At 43.9% G+C, this 25233-nt stretch overlaps 1 protein-coding gene across 4 annotated transcripts in view; it reads right to left on the minus strand.

Moving 5' to 3' along the window:
• Window positions 1–5097: 5097 nt before the first annotated feature.
• LOC139752058 (uncharacterized) overlaps window positions 5098–25233 on the minus strand; it is a 385663-nt gene continuing 365527 nt past the window's right edge. For 2 of the 4 annotated variants that reach the window (XM_071667892.1, XM_071667894.1), the window contains 2 exons: window positions 21353–21494; window positions 5098–6633 (listed from right to left, as the gene is read on the minus strand). In XM_071667892.1, the coding sequence (XP_071523993.1) occupies window positions 6301–6633; window positions 21353–21494 (475 nt within the window). In that variant the 3' untranslated portion in view covers window positions 5098–6300. The remainder of the gene's footprint in view (window positions 6634–21352; window positions 21495–25233) is intronic. The other 2 variants (XM_071667896.1, XM_071667895.1) reach the window with 2 other exon arrangements.

Raw genomic sequence — 25233 nt, forward strand, 5'->3', positions numbered from 1 at the left:
AATAACGCAAATATTTTAGGTGTTAGATGATGTTAAGCTTACCTGTCACACAGATCACGTATCCATGAAATCATCATCCTTCTTGAGAAGACATATTCGAGCCATCAAATTTTTGTAGGTCAAAATGTTCAGATTATTTAATTGTTCATGCTTTGGGACCATCTTTCACATGTCTAATACAGAAGCAGCAAGTGCGTGTTCTTCACAGTGGAGCTGCCCCTGGTTTCCATACTTTGCCTCAAAATGGATAATGTCCTTTCGTTTGATATAAATGCGCCAACTAGTGAAGGAAAATAAAAGACAGTGACATTCCTTTGTACAAAATATATTCACTTTAAGAAAAGTGCAATTCTAGACAATAACTTTGGTAACAAGAGTAGGGGATGGGGTCAAGAAGGGACTAGTGTGCGGCCTGCACCAGCAGCCGTGGGGGTTATCCTGGTACAGCCTGCCAGGCCTGCACCAGTGACTGTGGCCATCCCGGTACAGACGCCAGCCTGCTACAGTAGCTGCGGCAATCCCGGTAGAGTCTACGACCTGCACCAGTAGCCGTGGGTCTTATTGGTGCAGACTGCAACCTGTACCAGTAGCTGCGGGGGGTCATCCCGGTACAGTCTGCAGCCTGCACCGGTAGTTGAGGCCGTCCCGGTACAGTCTGCAACCTACACCAGTAGCTGCGGCCATTCCAGTACAGTTCGAGGCCTGCACTCGAGACTATGACCATTCTGGGTGGCCTGCACCAGCGGCTTGGGCCTTCCAAGTACAGTCTGCCACCTGCACCAGTGACTGTCAACGTTCCTGTACAGGTGCGGCTTGTACCAGAGGTTGTGATCCTTCCAGTTGTCGCCGTCCTACACCAGTAACTCTTAGCATCTCGGGTGCGGCCTGCACGAGGGATTGGAGTCATCCCATGACAGACTGTGGCCTGCTGCTGTGACTGGAATCATCCAAGTACAGACACTGGTCAGTACCTGTGGGTACAGACTGCGGCCTGCGGCTAGAACTGAGCATACACACAGTGCAGTCCCTTGTTTGTACTTGCGAATGGTCATCCCAGTACAGCCTGCAGCCTGCACCGGTGACTGCGGTCATCCCAGTACTGTCTCCACCAGTAAAACAGCGTACTGGTGGTACAGCACTGTGTGTGACCTGCGGGTGACCAAACCTCCAATATATTGATGGCCCACTTGTACGACCGTGTAGTCTTTGGCCTGCGCTTGGCAAATTTCCCCCTCAAGAGACTTGGAAACTAAGTACAGGACAGAGACATCCTACACGGCCTGTACAAGCCCGGTGGGGCAGGTCCTCAAACACAGCTCTGATATTCACGCACTGGTTTAACTTTGAAGTAGCTCTGTTTTGCTTGCAAGCAAGCAAGCGAGATCACAGCGTCGTCACAGGACACTTGGCTGAGCTGGTTAAAAAGAATGTCATAGGGATCACGGCCGCAGCTGATATTATCTTTTTTTATATTCATTTTTTGTTTTTGGTGCGTTTTCTGATTCTGAGGAACCCGAATACAGCAGTGTTTGGGAGGGGGAAAGGAATGGGGATGGATTTTGGGGGCTGGGTTGGTGTAGGGGGTTCACAGGAATGTTATAAAAGCATATAAGACCATAAAATCTAATTGAGAAAGGAAATCATAGTGACCGTTATGAATTATGATAATGTTAGGCTCATCACACGGGGAGGAAACGAACAATGTAATTGATCAGTTTTGTTCCTAACTGGGCTGTGTGTTGACATGACAAAACCAACGCCATGCCTTAAACAGAAGCATAAGGAAAAAGAAGATAAATATCCACGTATTTTTCAAAATGCCCATACACGGTATAACCCCACAAGTTTGCGTAAAAATTAACATGGTAGTAACATTCCAACTACTTAACTCACGTGATAACTAACCAGATTACTTAACAAACGAACAGTAATCCTTTTGCTCTCTAGTTATGAATCAATTTCAGATTTCTTTTTTTTTTGTGGAAAATTCGTTTTCGAATTACGTGAACTGAAAAGACATAATTGTAATTTCCTTGAGTCAGACTTGCGTCTGGGGGGGGCGATGGGCGTAACCATTTTCTTTTCCTCATTTAGTCTTATCAAAATATCATTATTCACTGTATATAAAACAGGCAAACGCTAAGAATCGAGTGTTAGGTCGTTGAGCACATGTATAGTTTAACAAAGATATGAGGGGGTTGGTTTGGGGTGGGGGAGTGAATATCTGTCGCGCCAAGGTACAAGCCAATGCTATGCCACATGAACAAGGTACAAGCCAGTGATAAGCCACAGTCTTATCTTTTCCTTTTGTTATCTAAAATCGAAATGATCTAGGCTGTCGTAAGGCAGCTGTACCCAGTTCATCTTGCGTTGTGGAACCATTTTCTATCTGTTTTAAAACTTGTGTTCGCTTGACTTATATCTTAGCGGTGAACATCACTACATACATTCTCAATAAATATGAACAGAAGATCGTGCGTGTCGCATGGTCAACGAAAGGACACCACCGCCATCCATACCCCGAGCCACAAGATGGGGGAACTACATTCTCTCTCTACGGCGAGAGAGAGGAAGAGAGAGAGAGGCTGTGTTTTGGCCACCTGCACAGCGTAGGGTGTCGAGGCCGGGATCTCCAGATTCGCTGCCCATGATGACGCGCACGGACCACTGTGTGAAATGATAATCAGCGTATACTTGAGGATGACAAGTTCAGATAATATCGCATGATATTTATAACTGTTGTCGCGAATATCCATAAGAGTTGTACCATGGTTGAAGTTGCTCACAGTGCACGGGGGAGGGGGGAGGAGGGGGTATGAACAAAATGTGGATTCATGCCGATTACTTTCATCTTAACGGGTTGGGCACGGACCGAAAAAAAAAAAAAAATATATATATATATATATATATATATATATATATATATATATATATATATATATCGGTTTCACGTCTGGCATTTACTTTCTGTTAAACGGAACAAGCCGGTGCATTTGAAACTATTTTTATTTTTCTTTCATGCCATTCCTAAACCCCCATTATCGTCTCTGATCCACTTCGAGGGGAAATTAAAAACCATTTTTTCCCCAGATGTCCAGCCACGAAAATGTCGTCATCTGTGCTATCCACGGCTCACCATGCCTTCCCTAAAAAGCAAAAATCACCACCGTTCAGATGAAAAAAAAAAAGAAATGAATAAATTAAGACCTTTAACCCTCTCCGGTGAAGTGAAATGTACTTTCTAAACTGGACTGAATAGCCCATACACTATGTCAAACATATCAGTCGAGTGATTGAGCTAACGCAGACCCCGTCATGCGACAGGCGTGTTCTGGGTGGGAGAGGAGTTGGGGCAGACGCGCTTGAAACAGCATTGGGAAACGCACGGGGATCGTGCCCGCCGGTAGACTAGGCTAGGATACTCTATAGTCGGTGGTGTGGTAACGTAACTACGGTTGTTGCTGCGCGTGCGCGCACAGCTGCACCGCTCTAGGATCCTGCTGTCGGACGTTCACAAACACGGGGTTGACATGTTCTGTGGTGGGATAACGGAGACAATTTTCTTTTTTTGGGTGTGGGTGTGTGTGTGTGTGTGTGTGTGTGGGAGATGGAGGGGGGGGAGGGGTCTGATATGAGGTTAAAATTTTTCTATTTTATGCTTTTCGGTGCACCACTCCCGGCGGGACCCCGCCGCTGTTTCACACACCAGCTGCTCGCAACCTGACGCCCATACTAGCCATAGGTAACATCAAGAGAATTACACCATGACAGAACTAAAAAAAAAAAAAAGGAAAATTTCTTGAGAAGGATATTATTACAAGACTGTGTTTGGTAATGATTAGAACTAAATAGAATGAAACATAATTATGGAAACAGTTATGATAATCATTATAATCATTTAATGTCCTTGATGATAACATTTAAACTTTGTACATACAGTAAATGAACAACAAGAATGTGAGAAAACAGCCATAACGATATCGCTCACACACCATCAATCGCCATTATTCCATCACATTGGATGAGAGAGTTGAAGGAACTGATGAAATAACCCATTTTCTTTCTCTCTCTCAAAAAAAAAATAAATTACAGGGATGACTTTACTTATTTCCATTTTTTTTTTTATATATATTTTGTTCTTATGGAATAATGTCTCACGTCACTCACTCTCATTCTCTCACGTATTTTGTATGCGCCCGTCGGCAGGGATCACATTACTGTACATCAGCATAATTTTCGAGAGAGGGGTCGGCCGCCCCTTATACCAGCAGCAGCGCCGCCCGCCGGCCCCGCCAGCCTGCAAGCCTCTCTTGGGCCTCGCTGCCAGTCATGATGGTAAAGACTCGACCAACAATGTGATGAAAATGTAAGGCGGCCGCTCTCCCCTTTCCCACCCACACTACCTTGACATCCCTCCCCATCCTTTACCTTAAACCCCTCCCCTTCTTCCGCCCTCCCTCCCGCCCACCCCTTTCCTCGCGAGTAAAACAGAACACGGCGGCCGTGTTCCGCTGGCAATCTTTCAGTCTTGAATATTTGAAGCTTACTGCCAGGGACACAGCGTCCTCTTTGACAGCGTCCAGATTTAGGCTTTGAATCCTGGCTGCCTATCTCGAGAGCTTGCAGACAAGAGGGCCGGGAGCAAGTGCTTTTTATTCTTCTTTTTTTTTTCTTAAAAAGTTACGCTGAAATACAGTGCAAATTAGTGTGAGCTGCGACTAGGTGTGTATAGAAAATGGGAAGCCAGATCAGGTTGGTGAAAGCAATTGTGCACATTATATACAGTCAACCTGTCCGGCGCTACTTGCTCTTGTATAGTCTTTTTTTAAGTTTTGTTACGGAACTATTCTGGTTACGTATGGGAGAACACAAACAAGCATTTTCCAAGCACGTTTCTGTTCGAGTGACGAGGTTAATACACTTGAGCCGTCACACACACAAACAACAGGTCAGTGTTAACACTTCTTTAGTTCTTTGACGACACACACACACTCACACGCGCGCGCACACACACACACACACACACACACACACATAAAAAAAAATATTCATATGAGCACTTCTGGTGTGACAATTTTATCTTATTTTCTCTTTCACTTTCTTTTTCTTTTGTGTTCTTCTCCCTAACTTGACTAGCGCATCGTGTCTGGTTCTCCGAGGCTGTTAGAGTCATCAACCCCGTAGGCTCGTAGGGACGAAAAAACTAAGTAACTGCTAAAAAGTAGGTCTTTATGGCACACCAAGATAGGAAGAGTCTCCCGTCACTGTACATGCAACTGAAGATATTTTTCCCCCCTTTCTACTTCGAACACTCTCACGGAAAAGGGGAGTCTGTAATCTCACACAAGAACCTTAAAATTATATTTACAAATAATATCTAATGTTTCTTTGAGGCTTCCACCACTCATTATAATAATGCTTTACATATCACATAACAGAGCCTTTAAAAAAAAGGATTATTTAATCAGTTGTTGCTCCTGTATGCGAGAATCAAACGTCGTAGAAACGCATTGGGTCCTCAGCGGGCGAGACGCGTTCCGCTACTGTTTGCAATGTAGACTTGATGAGAACGGTTGGTTGTTGGGGTTCAGTTGTTGTCGGGGCAGCTGAGTGACCTGGGGAGGGGGCTACTCGCGGGAGGAGTCGCGACTCATCGCGTACCTCCATCGCTACCGTTACCGTCTGTCCAGGAGCTGTCAGAACTATATGATACCATCAGCGCACAGGGAACGCCATCGATTGGGCCGTCACACAAGCACCGGGTGAAAGTCTCCCGTACCAGCAGTTGCTCAGCTGGGCGGCGTTGTGGCTGCCGTTCGCCTAGTTACCTTGCGGGCGCGGGCAGACAGGTTTTCATCGGCGGTGGGTTGTCTTACATCATTCACTGGGGGCTGCTGCGGCGTGGAGAGGGCCATTGCGGTATTCGTGGTCGACCCACACTAAATGGCTGTGGCCCGCGGTTGCTACTGATCAAAATGGAGGCCGCCACTGGGGTTGTGATTGTCCTGCCGCATCCCGGAACATCTCTGAGACTTGAGAGTGCTGCGCGTGCGGCAGTGGTGGTTGCGGCCTTCGTTGTGGGTGATGCATCGGTGGTAACTGTGGCACTGCCGACGGCAGCTGAGAGGTGTGAGTTGGCAGCAGTTGTGGCATCTGGAATGGGAAGTGCGGTGCCAGCGATGACGACGTGTGCGGCAGTTGCGATAGCTGCTGTTGTACCTGCGACGGTGCCTGCGGTAGCTGCGATGGAGGCTGTGATGGTCATGTCCGCCGCCGTTTCCGCCCCCTCCCGGCCGCGTCTCATCGGTCCTCCATGGTGAGAGAGTCGGGACTGCCGTAGCCACTGGAAGCGTCGTCAGCCACCGCCTGGTTGGAGCTGTTAGGCTGCGTAGGGGCGGCAGGCGCCTTGAGAGCCCCGTCGCCGCCCCCCATGTGGTGATCCCCTAAGCCGCCTCGGTCCCCCAGGGGCGTAGGCAGAAGCATGCCCGAGGTGCCCGGACCGTTGCCCACGCCGCTACCAAGACTCATACCGTTCATCCCCATCTGGTGCTGCTGGCCAGCCTGCTGGGGCAGACTCGGGCCGTGAGTAGGGGCGCCGCCACGTTGAGCCAAGCCAGATTCTTCCGGGGGCTGCTGGGGAAACAGAAGACACAAGGTTAAGGAGGTACGGTGGTAACAAGGATGGATGTAGTACGGAAACAAACACTTGCATGCTTTCTACACACTATGTGGGAAGGGGAAAGAGGATCAAATGAGATAAGGGCCATTAAGGTCGGAAAACAACAGTTAAGTCTATGATCTTTGGGTACCTGGCTTTGGTAAACTATGATGAAGGTTTATAGTGTGGCAAGATAAATACGTTCGTTAAGACAGGATGCCAAAGCAGTTCTGAAACGTCCCGTTCTTCCTTATTCATGTGAAGGAAACATATTCACATGAACACATTGGCCAGTAGCAGCTTTCACCTCAAGTCCAAATAACATGAAATTCCTAATTTGTAAATAATCAAGAAATATATTAGACATGCTGAACAACCATTGGCATTCCAGTCTGTCTTTTGGCATGCAATGGTCCTACCCAGTTCTCGCGTCCTAACACTTCAGGATTTTACAAGCACCTGCTATGTAGTGAGGAAAGTGAATGGCTAAAGCACATGCATTACGAGCAATGAAGAGGAGAGGGAGCTTTCTAGGAATCCGGAGGAGCAACGTCAGCGGTGGCAAAACAAAACGGATCACGGAAGCAAATGATTAATCGTCACAATTTGTACGTCTAAATAATCTTTTTAAAAAAAACCTACACACAAAAAAACATTAATGCCTTATGGAAGTTGATTAATAACAAAAATTCTTGTCACTTTAATGTAAATAAACCATAATTCAGATTTACATTATCACTTCTGGACAGAATCTTTAAGACGTAAGACGTCCTGAGCTTAGCTCCCAGCAGTAAGACAAGCCGCCCATCATACTCTACATAAAGTAGGATCCAAACGCCATGGCTCCAAGTCTCCGCTTGGAAGGGATGAAAATTACTGAAGATTTCTTCCACACTGGAATAGCTGTGTAAGGAGTCCGCTAAGATACGGGGAGACATGGGGGAGAGAAGTGTAACCTCTTCTGTCGATGTTAAGTAAAACTCAGCAAGACCATTTGAAACCGAGTTTGGGGAGAGGATAAAACTCTCTCTCTCTCTCTCTCTCTCTCTCTCTCTCTCTCTCTCTCTCTCTCTCTCTCTCTCTCTCTCACCGTTTCTTCCGTCGTGGAGTACAAGGAGACAAGACAAGTAATACTTATAATGTCAACCAAGGGAAATTTACCCGGACTCCACCTTGTGCTGAAACAGTGCTTGATGAGGAGGCCGATACTTCAGCCAAGAATACTACACCAGAAGGAAAGGTCGGCATCGAGACCGCGTTAAGAAAAAGACGCACAAGCAGACGCGATTCTGAGTATTCCAGATGACACTGGGGGCATCTTGAGGGGTCAGTCAGTCTGATAACCCTGTCCCAATATTAGTGACTTGGGGATTCGGGTATGGAGAATTTTGCGAGATCATCACACTGATGCTGATGTTCTCCCGTCTCTCCTTATTGCTCTGACTCTCTTCTCTTTGATCTCGCATCTCTCATAGGCAAATTTGCTCTCTGGTATCATTCATCCCCATCTCTCCTCATTTCTTTCTCATGGTATTTCTTTCGTCTGATCCTTCGTCACGTCTCTCATCCCCATCTATTCATCTCATCTTTCATGTCTTCTCTCCTTTCTCGTGTGTGTGTGTGTGTGTGTATATATATATATATATATATATATATATATATATATATATATCTCCCCTTGGGTGTCTGCTCCAATATCTGCTATCTTTCCTCGCATCTCGTATATATATATATATATATATATATATATATATATATATATATATATATATATATATATATATATATATTCCCCTTTTATCACGTACCTCATCTTCCATCTCATCTTTCTCCACACTTCTGTCATTTAATTTCTCTCGTGTTTCTCCCTCAACTATACAGCAACTGTCTCACCTTGCCACTGTCTCTTCTCATACTCCTCGCTATCTTTCTTTTTCTCACTACTATGAATCTACTCGCAGAGGTATCTTTCTCTCTCTCTCTCTCTCTCTCGTCGATCCTCATTCTATCTACCTCATCTTACATCTCATGTATCACGTCGAAATCATTTCTCCCAAGGAAGGCTATGAAGGAACAAGTGAGAAAGAGAAGTTAAAGATTTCTGAAGTGGGATGCAACAGAAGTTAGAAAAAATAGTTGATTACAGTGAGATGGGATGGGCATATGAGACTAATTAGAATGAAGTTTAAAGATGCAATATGAAAGAAAGGGAGTGACCGAGCGATAGGATAGGGCGAGATTAATGGTGGAAGGAGAAATATGAAATGAGCAAAATCACAGAGATGAGATGCGAGATGGGAAAATCATACGCCAATTCTTTTAGATTCCTTTCAACATTAAGGTTATATTATCATCATATCTTAAAAAAAAGCAATACTTAGTTGCTATAATTTTAGGCTGATGGTCTACTGATGCCATCATCGAACAACTAGATTACACGACTATTCTTATACTACTAATTATACTACTCTATTCAATATTGTATGTCATTAGAATTTTTATAATCAAATTTGTTTGAAGTAATTTCAGCTTCAGCGCTCCGTTTGGTGATCCTCATAGTATTTCGTCATAGTCACATTTTTCTTACTTTCATCAATGCTATTTTGTTCAGTTTTCAAATATTTTATAAACTGCTTATCTTCCTTTGTAGCTGACATGACGCTAATTTCCTTTCATCCTTTTACTGTTTGTAACTATTCATAAACTTTTTTCATTACTTAAGACACTTGTTTACTTTGCTTATGTAATCAAAACGCTCATAGAAACACACACACACACACAAATATATATATATATATATATATATATATATATATATATATATATATATATATATATATAATGCACAGTATTCAAAAATATCTTGGTTAAACGGAACGGTCATTCAAGTGGAAACTCCCGTGAAATTATTATCCTGTATGTTATCCACATCACCACACAGCCTAGTTCTGTCATTTTAACATTCAGTCCGTGGGTATCATTATTCTCATGTCTTCAAGGGAAGCGCCCTTGAAATATACATGGCAATCTGCTCTGCCATGATGAATTTGCAACAGCCTAAGTATTGAAATGTTCTTCTCCCACTCAAGATGGGATACGTAGTGTCGCCTTTTGTTTCATTCCTGATGCATGTTGAAGTAAGTGTTCCCTCTGGCACCTGCTACAGTTTTCCAGCACAGAAGAAAAAAAAGGTAGAGAGGCTGTAGTAAACTCTCTCCTTCATGGACAGTCTCTAAGAAAACGGTCATTCAAACCTCCTTTTCAGTTAGGGTCAATTCTACACAACCTTCTCTGTGGTCGCTGGTACAAACATTATAACCGCCATGAGGGAAGGAAATGTACACATGGATGTGTTCCAGCTGTCCCAAATTCACTTCAAAATCTGCAAAACCGCAGTCCGATTGCTTTCTTAAAACTGGACAGATGAAATCATTAGTAGACTAAGCTTGACGAAGGTTGAAATTTATCATGAAAACCATACAGAAGAAGCTGCCTGAGTTTGCTACAAAACCCAGAATAATTTTTCATTAAAAAGTGACCCACAACGATATATTTAAAAAATAAGCTTGAAATAAATTTTCGGAAGCAGGAAACTTTGAGGGCACAAAACCACAAACCCATTTTTCTTCATTAGTAACTTGGCTGAAAATTTAGAAACTACAGTAATTTTTGTAAATCAAAAATTAAAAAATGGGAAAATTCAGGGAAGTTGATTACTGTAATTATGCAAAACCTACGGGTAACTTGCATCTTTCTTCATAGGATCTGTTGTCTATTGTTTAGTCCTGATATAGGACAAAAACGGAGAGAGAGAGAGAGAGAGAGAGAGAGAGAGAGAGAGAGAGAGAGAGAGAGAGAGAGAGAGAGAGCAGGGATAAGACAGCAATGATGAGATAAGGGAGTAAAAGAATAAGACACCTAAAGAAAAGGTTAGTGATGAGAGTAAGGACAGACCATCGAGAGAGAGAGAGAGAGAGAGAGAGAGAGAGAGAGAGAGAGAGTAGAGAGAGTGAGAGTGAGTGTGTAGAGAGAGGAGAAAGGAGAACATAGAGAAAACCTGACCAAAGACCAACCTGGCCCACCAGGTGGTTCGTGGTGGTGGTGGTTTCCTGCTGAAAGAACATGGGGGACGTAGAATGGTTTCCATCTAGTCAATGGTAACTTGTACCAACTAGAAATCATATAGTCTATTCTCTTCCTGAAGGAATCTTAATGCTTTGATAATGACCATACAACCGGGATTTTGCTCGTTTTTGTACTTAAAAATCGTATTAGTCATGAAGCATTTCCTAAAGTGTCGTGAAAACTATGTATTTCTCGTTATCTTTCGTCCGTTGTCTTTGGTTATCAGGATTATCCCTGAGTACAGGACTACAAATCGTATATCTACACTAACGCTATCAAATCTTTGGGCTATCTTACGTAAGTTTTATCACCGGAAACTTCGCCTCTGTATAGAGAATCTTTTCTATTTGTACTAATGTCCTGATAAGGCGCGTTTCTTAGGCGTGTTGCCAATCTTGTTGTACCCTTGAGAGAGAGAGAGAGAGAGAGAGAGAGAGAGAGAGAGAGAGAGAGAGAGAGAGAGAGAGACGATAGGCAGACGAGGGGGTGAAAGGGATGACAGAACTGTGCGTTTGGGTCATTTTGGCTCGGCGTGTCAAAGACTGGAAGGGAGGGAGAGCGGTAGTTAGCAATATTGCCGCCATGTCCAGCATGAAGAGCCTTGTACTTGTCCAATAAAAGGTAAACATTAGTGGAACAAGGTGAGGAGCGTTGATCCCTAATTGGAGCGTAGTGGGCAGGAGTCTACTCAATTAAATTAATGAAGTTCAATTCAGCAAAAGGAGCCTCTACAACCTGATAGGGTGCGAAGAGAGAGCAAGCGATGTGTGTGTGTGTGTGTGTATATATATATATATATATATATATATATATATATATATATATATATATATATATATATATATATATATATGTATATACAATGGGTGTGCGATCTGGGAATGCATAAGCTATTTACGTGTGTGTGTGTGTGTGTGTGTGTGTGTGTGTGTATAACGACATATATAGATGCAAGTTATAGGTCTGTATGCGTGCATGTTTTGGCTGCATGTGTGCATGCAGGATACGGCCGCTTGTATCCATGCATGCGGTAGTTGTGTGTGCGTGCATGACATTATAGCGGTGCTTGTGTCCATGCATGTTGTAGCGGTGTAGGTGCGTTCGTGTCATGGATGTGTGCAAATGTGAATGATGTAGCACATTACGACTGAGCACCAGAGTTGTGTCAAGTCTCTCTCTCTCTCTCTCTCTCTCTCTCTCTCTCTCTCTCTCTCTCTCTCTCTATTTTAAGGTTCTAATCACGGACATGTATTCACAATGATCCTACACCGAATAGAATATATATATATATATATATATATATATATATATATATATATATATATATATATATATATACACATATATGAGTACAAATGAGAAATAAAGGGGAAGAAAAATCCGGAATTTTTTTTTTTTTGAAGACAGGAAACTTATCTTTTCTAAAAGGGCAGCAGGCTGTTGACGGTAGGAGGAAACACGCAGGGAAAGCTGTTCTCCTCCGAGCTCAGCAGTGTAGGGAAACTATAACAACGGGCCCCTACCTCCCTCGAGTCGCCAACACCCCAGCCTAAGAGCACTCAATGCTATGACGCAGCGGCTTGCCCCAAGATATCTTAACGTGGCGTATCGACGCCTCTCAAACATGGCCTTCCTTGTAGATTACTTTTCAGCAATACGGCACACTGCTCCGAGATTTTTGAGAGGGTGGGAGGGGGCACACCGGTAGCTTGCAGTGACGGAGGCACGCGAGCAGCCAGTTCTCGGGAGTAGAAAGTCGATCGATATCTAAAGGAGAGAGAGAGAGAGAGAGAGAGAGAGAGAGAGAGAGAGAGAGAGAGGGAGAGAGAGAGAGAGAACTTTTTTTTATGTTTCAGGAAGGTGACTTCTACTGTGCCTCCTCCAGTATCTACGGCAACACAGTACTCTACTGTCTCCTCACACGTTTACTTCATGGTTATTGGGACTTGAAGGGAATGGGTCTGGGTGACATCTTCTCTATCCCTCCCCTGTGAAGCTCCGACATCACCTTCCTGAAATCTTTTCAATCAAAGAAGTACATCCCGTTTTCTCAAAATCCAGCTCTCCACATCCTCAAAAAAACTTTTTCGACTTTTCTTCTTACATCTATTTTCTTCTTTATTCAAGGTCTCACTTCGATGAGGCCTTCTGTCCATGACTGACTGCATGACAGCGATGTGTTCCACCGACTGGTATGTGTCCAACTTACATGTCATCATGACTTTTAATCTGGTCAACGAAATGAAAATCTGGTCAAACGAATCTATCAGTTAACCTTGGGTAATTATGAGCAAACCAGCCTCATATTATATTCGATACCCGGTCGACCAACATTTTCCAGACTGCTTTTAGAGAAATGATTTAGTCCTTAATAGTTTTTGAAATATATATATATATATATATATATATATATATATATATATATATATATATATATATATATATATATATATGCTCTGTGGAAGGTATTAAGAATATATATATATATATATATATATATATATATATATATATATATATATATATATATATATATATATACACACGACTAACCAGACTAGAAACGATGGAAAAAAAAAAACTGTAGCTTTCCTCGCTCTAAACATACTGCGTTCCTCTCTTTAAACATTTCAGTGTTTACTAGTGTTTACTACAAACAATTACTGACAAAATGAAGCTACCCAGAGTACTAAACCTCGCACTAAATGTATTTCATTTTTATCCCACGCCGCATTTCTTTTTGGCTCCCATTGGAATGATGATCCGAAATAATTCCATCTGCATATATACATGCCTTAACTCAGACTAGAGTCGTAGTACCATCCAGATATGATTGAAGGTTTTCATAAGGATCAAATCAGTTGGAAGAGGACTTGTCGAAGAAGAAAATTTCTTGTACCTACATCTTACAACCCTGTAAGGTTGTGACAGGTACTGGCAGCTACGGAATGTACTAACAGTTCAAGAATATGTCGTTAACTGTGGGGATAGCTGGTTAATCATCAGTTACAGGGAAAGGTAATGTTAACAGTTAACGGGTGAATGGGAAGTACTGTGCGCATGAAGCGGCAGTCAAGGAACTTGACAAGGAGGGCAATAACACCTTCTTAAAAGGCAGCCACAACACTGTTGTTGACAGCAGCCGCTAATGAAATACTGGTAAACGTTATTAAGGTCAGTTAACGAAAGTACCAATATACTGAAGCGTAAGGCATCGACTTCATCCGGACATGGGAGGGTGGAGGAGGAGGAGGAGGTTGAAGCGGTGCTGAAGAACGGTCAAATACCCGTGGCTTGGAAATGGACGGAGGTCATCAGAACCCGGCGTCCAGTGGCGTTGATCGGAGTGAGATTTGTGATTTTCACCGTCAAATTAGAGAAAAATTCTTTCAATTACCTCCAATGTAGGTTTCATGGTCATCCCTCTATTTAGGTCAGTGAAGGCTACGAGTATCGGCAGTAATTGATTTTCAAGGGAATATGCTGAAGTATGCGATCGATGAGACACTTTTGATACACCATACGGGTGGTATGTTCCCCAATCAATATCAGACAAGAATAATATGGCGTCTCGATGATCGTGAAAAAAAAAGAGTGAATTTCGACCTGAGAGGTGTCACTGTGACCCTAATAATGATCTCCGGATAAAATGCTACAAATTCCCTTAAACTTCAGGTTCAGAGGGACCCGATCCGCCTGCTCTTGCTCGGATTGAAGCCAACTTGAATCCAGGCACGCTAATCAGAACAACCAATGAAGATATTAAATCAACGGTAGCAGCCCAAAAGAAGAAGACAAAAAAAAAGTGTTGACGCCGGCAAAGGAAAGCGCTACATTAACGACAGGCAAAGAAAACCGTGTTAAATGAGCGCTACATGCCGGTGCGAACGGGGGGAGAATTGCGACACCACACTTAACATCAAGCAGGGGAAAATATCTTTCAACCTAGATAGATAATACTAATTCAACGACGGAAGGTGGAGATTGAGATGTTCAAAAGAAGACAGGGAGGAGGAGGAGGAGGAGGGGTTTAACAGCCAGCCACAGTCGGGGAATATGTGGTTTCGAGTTGGCGACCACCACAAAAAGCGTCGTTACGTAGTCTGTGTCATCCTGGAAAAGTGAGGCCAAACAGTCGGTATCAGCCGTGGAAGGCGCTGTTAACAGTCAACGACAGCCATGGAAGGCGCTGAAAGTATGCATCTTTTGAAAAAGGTGGGTGCTGTTAACGGCATGGTGACAGGATAAATAACGCAGACGGCTGCTCCACACTCACCACTCCCTTTGACATAGCAGATGGAGGGGTTAGACAGCCACGAAGGTACATCCATACAGTATAGGACGAATACTGACGTGGAGCCTCTACAGGAAAAGTTGAATGGAAAACACGATCTCTTATAATTTAAAGAAATTCTTTCGACATCCGAATGTTTGTGTTTACGGTTTATTTCTGTGAGGTGGTTGGCATTAGTTTTGTTGCTCCTCTCTGTATTAGCTCTGGTTTTTCTTCATCACTAAAAGCGTTTTGTGACCAAAAGAGAGTAGCATATTTTATATGCGGTCTGAGTAGGCTGTTGTAAAAATTAGGTACTGTGTCTTTCGCACGAGAGTTTATATCACTGTAACTAACATTGTGTATGTTTCATTGGAAGCGGGTAAGCCATGCTGTGGGCAATACAAGTCATCACTGATTGTTAGTTCAGTCTTTCTGTTTGTGTTATGCATTTCCAAAATGGCATGACTTTGCTTCCAGTTCATTTGCCATCGCTCTAACCACTCCACCGAATCATATAACTGCTCTATGACTCGTTACACAGTCTATCCTCTTTTGGGCTTCGTATCTCAATTTAGTGTTGCCAACGAATTAACCAAGACTTTGCTGGCGAGTCTCCTGTCTCCACTTCACCGTTCTAATAAAATGTACGAGGCCTAGTACTAAGCTTTGTAGTACCCCAAATATCACGCTAAGCCAGCTGGAAGCTTCCTCGTTTAATAACACTCGTTTTCTGTCGGCAAGTCAGTCCGGCCTCCACGCCCATGGAGAATCTCCACTGCCGAGTGGTTCTGATTTCTTTTTTTTAAGAATATTTGATGTACTTCGTGGAAAGCTTTAAGAAAGTCGAGATCACAAGTATTTTCGAATCCTTGTTATCATCATCATTACCGTTATTATTATCATTTATCATGGAACCTCAAAATCCCCTATCCTTATATGGGCCTGCTCCTATTCATGGCTGCGTTCCATGTAGGAGTAGGATAAGGTGGGCTCCTTTGTGGGCGAAAGGGGTTCTGAAATAATCGTTAGTTAATGAGGATATAACTTCTTAGATATGTTTCATACTCCTCATATTATTTGAAGATATCTTTTAGCGTTCCTATTCACATCGTAACAAACATTTACCATAACGCTAACCTACTTTATCTAAAACCTTCTTATATTTTATGATTTCATGGACCGTCATTCACTTTAAACTTTTTGTATTCGTCTCCTTTACATCTCATAATTTTTTTTCTATATCTCTATCTTTCTTACTACGATTTTCAAGAAAATTCTCTTGAGAGAGAGAGAGAGAGAGAGAGAGAGAGAGAGAGAGAGAGAGAGAGAGAGTTTTACTTTTAAAGTTACACCACATCTTTTCAGCAGGATGTAAAGGTTAATAATTTTTGGTCCATGTTACATTACTAATATCAGACGCATTTTATCCAAGTATAGTATTCTAGAATTTGTGTTACCTTGAACAGAACTTGACAGTAAATGGAATGACAGTGTGGTCACTGTCACCTAATTTTTCACTTGTCATGATGCTAACTTTGTTGCTCTCCATGGTAAGCACCAGATCTAAAACGTTGTTTCCTCGTATTGGGTCATTACTCATTTTTTTTTCAAACAGTCAATTAGTCTTTTTCCCTCGGGTGTTACCTGTTACGAAATCCCAGTACCTGATGCTGAGGTTATTAAATTCTCTTATTGTTTCTCTTTGTTCTACTTAGAGTTGATTTCTTCCTATAAATCAATATTTTCTGCTCATTATTTTGCGGGCGTATACACCACTGCACGAATAATCTTGCTTGCCTTATTCATCAGTGTAATGTACGGTGGATATCGTAAATCCAACGATTTCATGTAACCTGGTATGCACACACGTACTTCGAAGGCAAGATGACAAAGCATGACACTTTCACCTGCCTTATGTTATTTACCTGTTGTGATAAGGGGTTTGTTTTAGTGCCGCTAATTTTGCTACGAAATCAGTATTTGTAATGTTTCTTAGGGTTTTTGTTATTGCTACAATATCTGGCTTTTTTTTAACAACGTGTAACCACTTCGTTTATTCTGCTTTAGGTTCAGGCCTTTCGCGTTGGTACTGAAAACATAAAAGTTTCACAGCAAATGGCAAAGGATCTTGGGATATAACTTTCTGAATCCTGCAAAGTTAAAAGCTCTTCCGCATTATGTCCTCTAGCCTAGTTCTTTAAACGTTGCTCTTAACTTATTTTTCCCTGACCTATGGCCTAGTTTTTTCGACGTTGCTCCGCCCATATGGAGCATATCCTCTAGCCTAGTTCTTCGACATTTATCCACCTTATGTAGCATGTACTTCAGCAATAGTTGTCTGGTCCTCGTATTTCTGACCCTACTGCAACACACTGCGTCAGCCGAAGGTGTTATCAACACTCATTCGTGCCTTAGGGGTTAAGCTGACGTCAAGCGCGGAAGGTGTTAACAATTACCCACAGGCAGATGAGAGTGCTGAAAGTCGGCAACGGCTTGGGGGGGGAAGTGTTCACAGACATCAGCAACCCAGAACAGTGTTAAAACAGTCCAGCGTCTACCAAGGGGAGTGTAACAGCGTTAACCAAGAAGATGCTGGACAGTCTGTGCCTGCCAGACGAGTATGTCCGTCAGCATGAGCGAGGGAAGCTATCAGGAAAAATCTAAGACGGGGGACTTTGTTAACAGCCGACGTCAGCAGGAGAAAAACAGTAATAGATGACCATCACTTAATGGGATCTACGAACGGTAGTGTGAAGTGGTATAGGTGATGAATGGTGGTGTTAACAGCTAGGGTTATGGTGTTAACAGTTAGCGGCAGCCAAGGATGGTGTTAGAAGTCAGAGGTTAGTAAGCAAGGATGGTGTTGAACACTTAGAAGTAATCAATGAGGGAGTTAACAGTTAGTGGAAGCTAGGGAGGGTGTTGGCAGGAGCAGCCAAAGAGGGTGTTGGCAGGAGCAGCCAAGGAGGGTGTTGGCAGGAGCAGCCAAGGAGGGTGTTGGCAGGAGCAGCCAAGGAGGGTGTTGGCAGGAGCAGCCAAGGAGGGTGTAGGCAGGAGCAGCCAAGGAGGGTGTTGGCAGGAGGAGTCAGGGAGGGTGTTGGCAGAAGCCAGGGAGTTATTAACATTTAGTAGTAACCATGGAGGGTGATAACAGTTAGCAGGAGTCAGGGAGAGTGTTAATTGTTAACAGGAGCCACGAAGGGTGTTAAAAGTTAGCAACAGCCAAAGAGGGTGATAACAAATAGCAGCAGCCAGGAAGGGTGTTAACAGTTAGCAGCGGTAGCCAGGGAGGGTGTGAACAGTAGGAAGCAGCCAGGAAGGGTGTTAACAGTTAGCAGCGGTAGCCAGGGAGGGTGTGAACAGTAGGAAGCAGCCAGGGAGGGTGTTAACAGTTAGCAGCAGCAGCCAAGGAGGGTGATAAGTTAGCAGCAGCCAGAGAGGGGGTTACGAGCAGCAGCCAGGGACGGGGTTAACAGTTAGCAGCAGCCAGGGAGGGTGTGAACAGTTAACAACAGCCAGGGACGGGGTTAACTAACAGTTAGCAGCAGCAGCCAGGGAGGGTGTTAACAGTTAGCGGCAGCCTGACTGACCTTACACCATCACGACGTAAGCATTTCAGGCATGTCCTTCAAGGGTACTTTCGTGGTCCCGTTCTGGAACGAAAGGGGGACTGGTTAACGAAAGGGGGACTGGTTAACGAGAGGGAGGGGGGAGGAGACTGGTTAACGAAATGTAAAGGTGAGGGGGTGGGGAATCAGTCAACAAAAAGCTTAACGAAATGAAGGCCCGTTATCAGGAAGGACTGAGAAACTGACTTTTAGAAAGAGAAGCAACGAGAGATTAAAACGAGCGAGACAACGAGTCGACGAGCAGTGTGAGTGTGTGTGTGTGTGGCGTATAGACACATGATGTCTTACTAACGACGGATACATGAAAGATAAACGAAATGTGTGATTGCAAGACTGAACTTTAAATCACGATTTAAGAAAACCTTCCCAATATATAATGTCACGCGCAGAGGCTAATACAGGTAATACAAAGATAAAAAGCTACCGCAAAAGGGATTGCCGACGACAGGAGTGCGTGATGGTGAGAGGAAGGAGGGAGAGCATCGTTGTGCTCAGCGATGATTCCTTTACGTTAAGCCTGATCGACGTGTACAAGACCAAGTTGTTCATTGGGTGAGGGAAGAGAGGAGAGTCATTTTCCTGACGATGGCGGGTTTGGTCACAATGAACTGACCTAATTACCGCCGACCCACGGTCGAAGGATAACGACGGAGTGGTTTAATCAAGAAAGAAATAAAAAGTATGATTGTTAAAGATTTTCATGTAATCAATTACATAAATGTAGAAGCATTACTGAGCCAGAGAGAGAGAGAGAAAGGGAAAAAAACGCACAGAAACACACGAGTGTTAATCAGAGATACGAACCAAGAGAAAAAAGTTGAGGAATATATATATATATATATATATATATATATATATATATATATATATATATATATATATACAGTGACAAAAGCAAAGATTCATAATGAAAACGGGAATACGGAAGTTGCCCTTATCTTTCGCTACGTATATAGTGGTGCCAATTAAACATTAGTCCCTAGTAAACCTTTTCTAATCGATTACCTTTTTAAAATGCTTTCTCCTACGCTCGAAATATATCGCAAATGGTTTACCAAATTTGACAAGATTATACATACGAGTATCATTCTCCAACACATGCAAGCAAAAAAAAAAAATAGATAAAAGACAAGACTCCAATCTTTTGGCACCACCGTATACATGCAATTTTCCCATGTATACATGCGATCTTGCCATGTATACATGCGATCTTCCCATAGATATATTACTGGGAAGATCCAACCGAGTACGCTCTAAGTCTGGGGTCCCTGTCCGTGCAAAGTAGCCAACTGCTAAGAAAGAGTTAGTGAAGCACAAACGCCGAGCTCTCGATCGGCAGCACAACTATTTACCTCAGACAAGTGACCTCACAACATCCTGCAACTCTCTCCTCCTCTGGACTCTTTTCTTTCTTTTTTTTAATTCATTCTCAAATTCCACAACTTAGAGAGAGAGAGAGAGAGAGAGAGAGAGAGAGAGAGAGAGAGAGAGAGAGAGAGAGAGAGAGTCTAATACCTAAAGGTGTGGAGGGGGAAAAAAAAAAGGTGTCAATCTCTTTTTGTCTTTCCTGGTCCAGTGTGGAGTTGTAGGAGTATTGAGAGGCACCCGTCTACTGCTGCTTGCTAAACTGGCGAAAAAGGTCTACATTACCAACCAAACAGTCACTGGAAAAGGAGGAGGAAGGAAGAAAGAAATGAAAGCGGGGACATGATGGTGCAGACAAGAATTGTGAGATGAAGAAGAGAGGTTAAAAGTAGATGATAGAAAAAAGAGAAAAAAAAGAAACTGCAGAAAATTATTAAAAACTGTGGGTCTAAAACTTACTACAACTTTTACAGAAAAAAAAAGCGTGATAAGAGAAAATGGGAACAGGAGACCTAAAAGATGTTACGAAGGAAACGAGGAAGAAAAAAATAAATGAAAAAAAGTCATCAATTTTCAAGTCAACTAAACTCCAAAACAGTTTAATGCACACACTCACAGATAATGTAAATAAATCAATAAAAAGATAAGAGGAATCCCTACCAATTCTGAAATAAAGAAAACGTCCTGAGACTATAATTATGTACATAAGGATACAAATGATGAAAATGAAGAAAAAAATAACTTAAAATATTCAAAATGGTGACGGTGACAAGGGTGCTAATCCTACATGTGTTGGTTAAATCATATATGTTAAATATAACCCAAGCGACAGAGAGCGTGTGTGTTAATGTACCTTGGAGAGGAGAAACAAGAAGACAAATTAGTAAAAAAAAAATAACGAAGAAAAATTCATAACAGAAAGTAATATACCATAGATGATGGATAATCAATGAAGAGGTAAAATAAAGAACAAGCAGTTAGCAAGAACCATACAGAGGAAAATGGCACAACGAAAACAAAGAAATGCAGATAAACTAAGAATGAGAGAGAAATAATGTGGTAGATAAAAATAATCTGTGAAATTTATATACAAGCAATGTGGAAAGAAGACAGCAGTAAATACAGACTGCAGAAGATGACAGAGGAAAGCTAAGAAGGTAGAGAGAGAGAGAGAGAGAGAGAGAGAGAGAGAGAGAGAGAGAGAGAGAGAGACGAAGATCCCTGGCCAGACGGGATTGAGCCAGCCAGGGGTGTGCTAGTGGTGGTGGTGGTGGCAGTGCGCTGTTGAACGAACGCTACCTGGAGGTCACTAACTTGTCGCTTGATGTGCGCCAGGGAGTCTGAGGAATACGACATGCTGGCGAACACCATACGCTCCTCGTAGTCGTACTCGCACAGGATCTTGTTGTCACACAGGTAAAACCGGTCGCCCACACAGAATCTGCCAAGATAAGAAGGGGCAGTTATAGGGCTGCCATCAATGGTGTAACACACACACACACACACACACATGGTAAATGATACATGGGGATATTTTTTGAAGAGATGCAAAATGGTATGAATACATGTATGAGAAGCACAATTAGGTACCAGTTGGAAGATCGAGAGACGATTCGCTCGCGAACCGCGACTCTTCTTACCATAAATGGACAGACAAGAGGGAGGGAAGCATCATGCAAAATCCGGGTCAGCAACATTAGTCGGATCTACCCAGCTGTACACACCAGGCCAACGTGCGTTCCCAGGAGGCTGTAGGTGGCCACGCATGGATGGCTAGGACCCCCTGGGAAAGAACCCAGGCGAGTGCATCTTCGAAAAGATGGGATAAATGTAAGCCCCCCACCCACCTCCCACCTCCCAACTCGAGGACGCTTCGCGGGACTTTGACCTGTCGCCGGGGGAGATGACCAAAAGACCCCGAGGGAGGAGGGTTGTTGTTGGTAGCGGGGGTAACGCCGTCCACCTGTGCGACACCTTGGTGAAGTTGTGTTGTGTGCGGGGAGGGGGGAGGGGAGGGGAGGGTATGAAAGGAAGGCAATCGGGGGAGAGAGGGAGGGGGAGGGGCACGATGGAAAAGGGCAGGGGAGGGGGTGAGGTCGTGGGGGGGGGGGCACTACGGAGGCGGTAAAGAGCGTGAGAACGAGAATGTGGATAAGAGACGTGAGGGGAGAGGGCGAGTAGGGGGGAGGGGGTAATGAATGATGACGTATGACTGGCTTCCTACAGCTTCTGCAACGTCTATATTGAGAATTATATTTTGAAATATTTCAGACCCAGTAAGTCACAATATCAACTCTCAGATACGTAAAATAAAAACTTACCTTAAAGGAAAATGGGATAAATTTCAAGAAATTAATTCTTTCGTGGACCTTTGAATAATTATAACCTTGAGGTCTAAATTCAGACTAAATAGCAATACCAAGGCCATTTTTCTGGGCCTTCCGGACCTGAATCCTTGAATATGCAAATATCAGACTTATTTAGAGTGATGCGGAGCCGTGCGAACCTTGGTGTGATGACTAGGCCAGAGAGGGTGGCACGAAGGTGTCACAGATCCAGTGGGGTCAGAAACAGGGAGGAAAATGTGGGGGAAGGAGGTTGACAAGGCAGGGGGTCATGTGTGAGAGGGACGCGAAGGGTTATGATGCAGCGCAGAACAGGAGGAGTCTAGACCGAGGAAGGATCGTGAAAGCAGGAGAGGAAGAACTGTGAGGAGGAGAAGGATGAGGAGGAGGAGGAAGTCACAACCACCATACACCTGGTGTTAATCATAAGCTTCCCAGGTGAACATCATTCAGCCCCAACCCCCTAGCCCTTAAACTAAAAAAAAATCGCAATGAAGTACAAGATATATGACAAATAATGATGATAGAGGCAATCAAAATCATCCTCTGGCATCACGTTGATAAAGGAGGAAAGAGGGGTAGGGAGGGAAGAACGAACGAGGTGAGGGAGGGAGGGAAGAACGAACGAGGTGAGGGAGGGAGGGAAGGAGGACTGATCGACGTCGAGGAGAGGAGGAAGGGTGGCGGGGAGTGCGGCTGTGGGGCGGAGGAGGACTTGTCACAGGCCAGGTAGGTCCCCGCGCACCGGCTCCGCCCACCTCCCAGGCCCCCCCGGGAACCAACAACAACCGCTGGCCCACCCTCGGGAGGTAAACAAACAAGGGGAAGGATGGAAAGTGGGAGGGATGGAAGTGAACTAAGCGGGGGAAGAGAGAACGAAGGGCAGGGGGAGCGAGATGAAAGAAGAGAGAGGTGTGATGGGTGGATGATGGGAGGGGGTAAATGGATGAAAGGCATGGGGAGGGAATCAGAGAGAAAAGGAAATTAAAGAAGACATATGAAAAAAAAAAAGGATGCTGGCCTATATAAAAGTAGTTTACCGCTTGTAAATATGCAGTTTGTCAACCTGGTCTTCGTATGTCACGAGAAAGAGATTAATATCCATTAGCTCATGTGAGCAGCTACACCCCGCCCACCGTGCAAGTAACTCGCCGTCAGAGACGGATCACCCCGCAGTCCCTCCGACGGAGCACCATCGCTTTCCATCACTCCCTTATAACAGTTCCCGCACGTAGAGCATCGGCCAGAAAGCAGCCTCAGGTGGCACACACACACACACACACACACACACACACACACACACACACAGTTACACGGACGGAGGACAAGACGAATGAATTACACAACCTGTAATAGGCGAAATGAAGTAACAGTTGCTCCTCCCACTGCGGGAACATCAATATAGCTTTCGGAGTTCTACTGTGTAGCAAACCTCGTGTATCAACGACTCCACCTCCAGTGTCCTACCCTTTCTCGTTTCCTCTTCTCTCCTCTTCCTCTCTCCTCTCCAGCCATCCCTTTCTCCCATGCCAACGTGACCCTTGGTCAGAAGGTTCAAAAATATTATACAAATACAAAATCTCTCTATTAAGGGGCAAAAATCAAGAACCCTGACCTGTCGTTGCTTAGATATAGTCAGTCGGGGATGCTTGAAGAATGCCAAGGGTGGGGTGCTTGGGGGATGAGGGTGGGGGGGGGGAAGATGGTCTTGAGGATCACAATAAACTGAAATGTACATCTATTGCAAGCACGGACCCGATGGAAGCAAGCAGTTAAGGTATTATGGCTAATGTGCCAGGGAGGGAATCTGCTTCTAACCATAATCCCTCACTGGGAGGGAAGACGACGATGACCACGTACAGCGAGGGTTATAGCCGAGAAATCCACAAGCAGTGGCACTGAGGAGAGGAGAGAGAGAGAGAGAGAGAGAGAGAGAGAGAGAGAGAGAGAGAGAGAGAGAGAGAGAGAGAGTGGCACGCGTAACAGTGGTACCAAACAGACAAGACCCAATGACGACAGATCCAAAAGACACCGAGAGAAGATGAGAAGTGGGAAGGCAGTGAGAACACGTCATGAGATACGCAGCAAGGAGAATGGACTACAGCGAGAGACGAACTGATGAAGAAGAAGGAGAAAAAGGAGAATATAAACACTGTGCGGAACAGAAAGAAAAATCGTTAGTAATTATTTACAAGATAAGTTAAATAATTATAATTTAAGTGCAGTAAACGAGCGTCGTATGAAGTGCAATTCACATTAAGATGCGACGGTGATATTTTCCCAATTAGTGACACGACAAAACACGATCGTATGTCAAGTTATTTCCTGCGTGAAAAAACTACAGCTGGAAATAGGGAAGGGAAGGGTGGGAGAGGCGGAGGAGAGGAGCAGCATGTGGGGTAAGAGATGGAAAGAGGGAGGTAGTCAGGGAGGGACAGTAGAGATGGGGGTAGAGATGATGAAGAGTGAGAGGAAGGGGGGGTGGTGGAAAAAGGGAGTAGAAAGTATGGGAGGAAAAGTGAGAAATAGGGAGGGAGGAGTGGAGTAAGAGGGGCAGCCGAGGGCCATGCCCACTCCAGGACTGCTCACGAGGTGAAGAAGACTTGATGACGAGCTACTGATGTATATGAGGAGTTGGTGAGCAGCTACTGATGTATATGATAAGTTGGTGAGCAGCTACTGATGTAGGTGAGGAGTTGGTGAGCAGCTACCTGATGTACATGAGAAGTTGGTGAGCAGCTATTGATGTATATGAGGAGTTGGTGAGCAGCTACTGATGTATATGAGAAGTTGGTGAGCAGCTACCGATGTAGGTGAGGAGTTGGTGAGCAGCTA

This window comes from Panulirus ornatus, chromosome 12 (assembly GCF_036320965.1).
Source record: "Panulirus ornatus isolate Po-2019 chromosome 12, ASM3632096v1, whole genome shotgun sequence".
Lineage (NCBI taxonomy): Eukaryota > Metazoa > Arthropoda > Malacostraca > Decapoda > Palinuridae > Panulirus > Panulirus ornatus.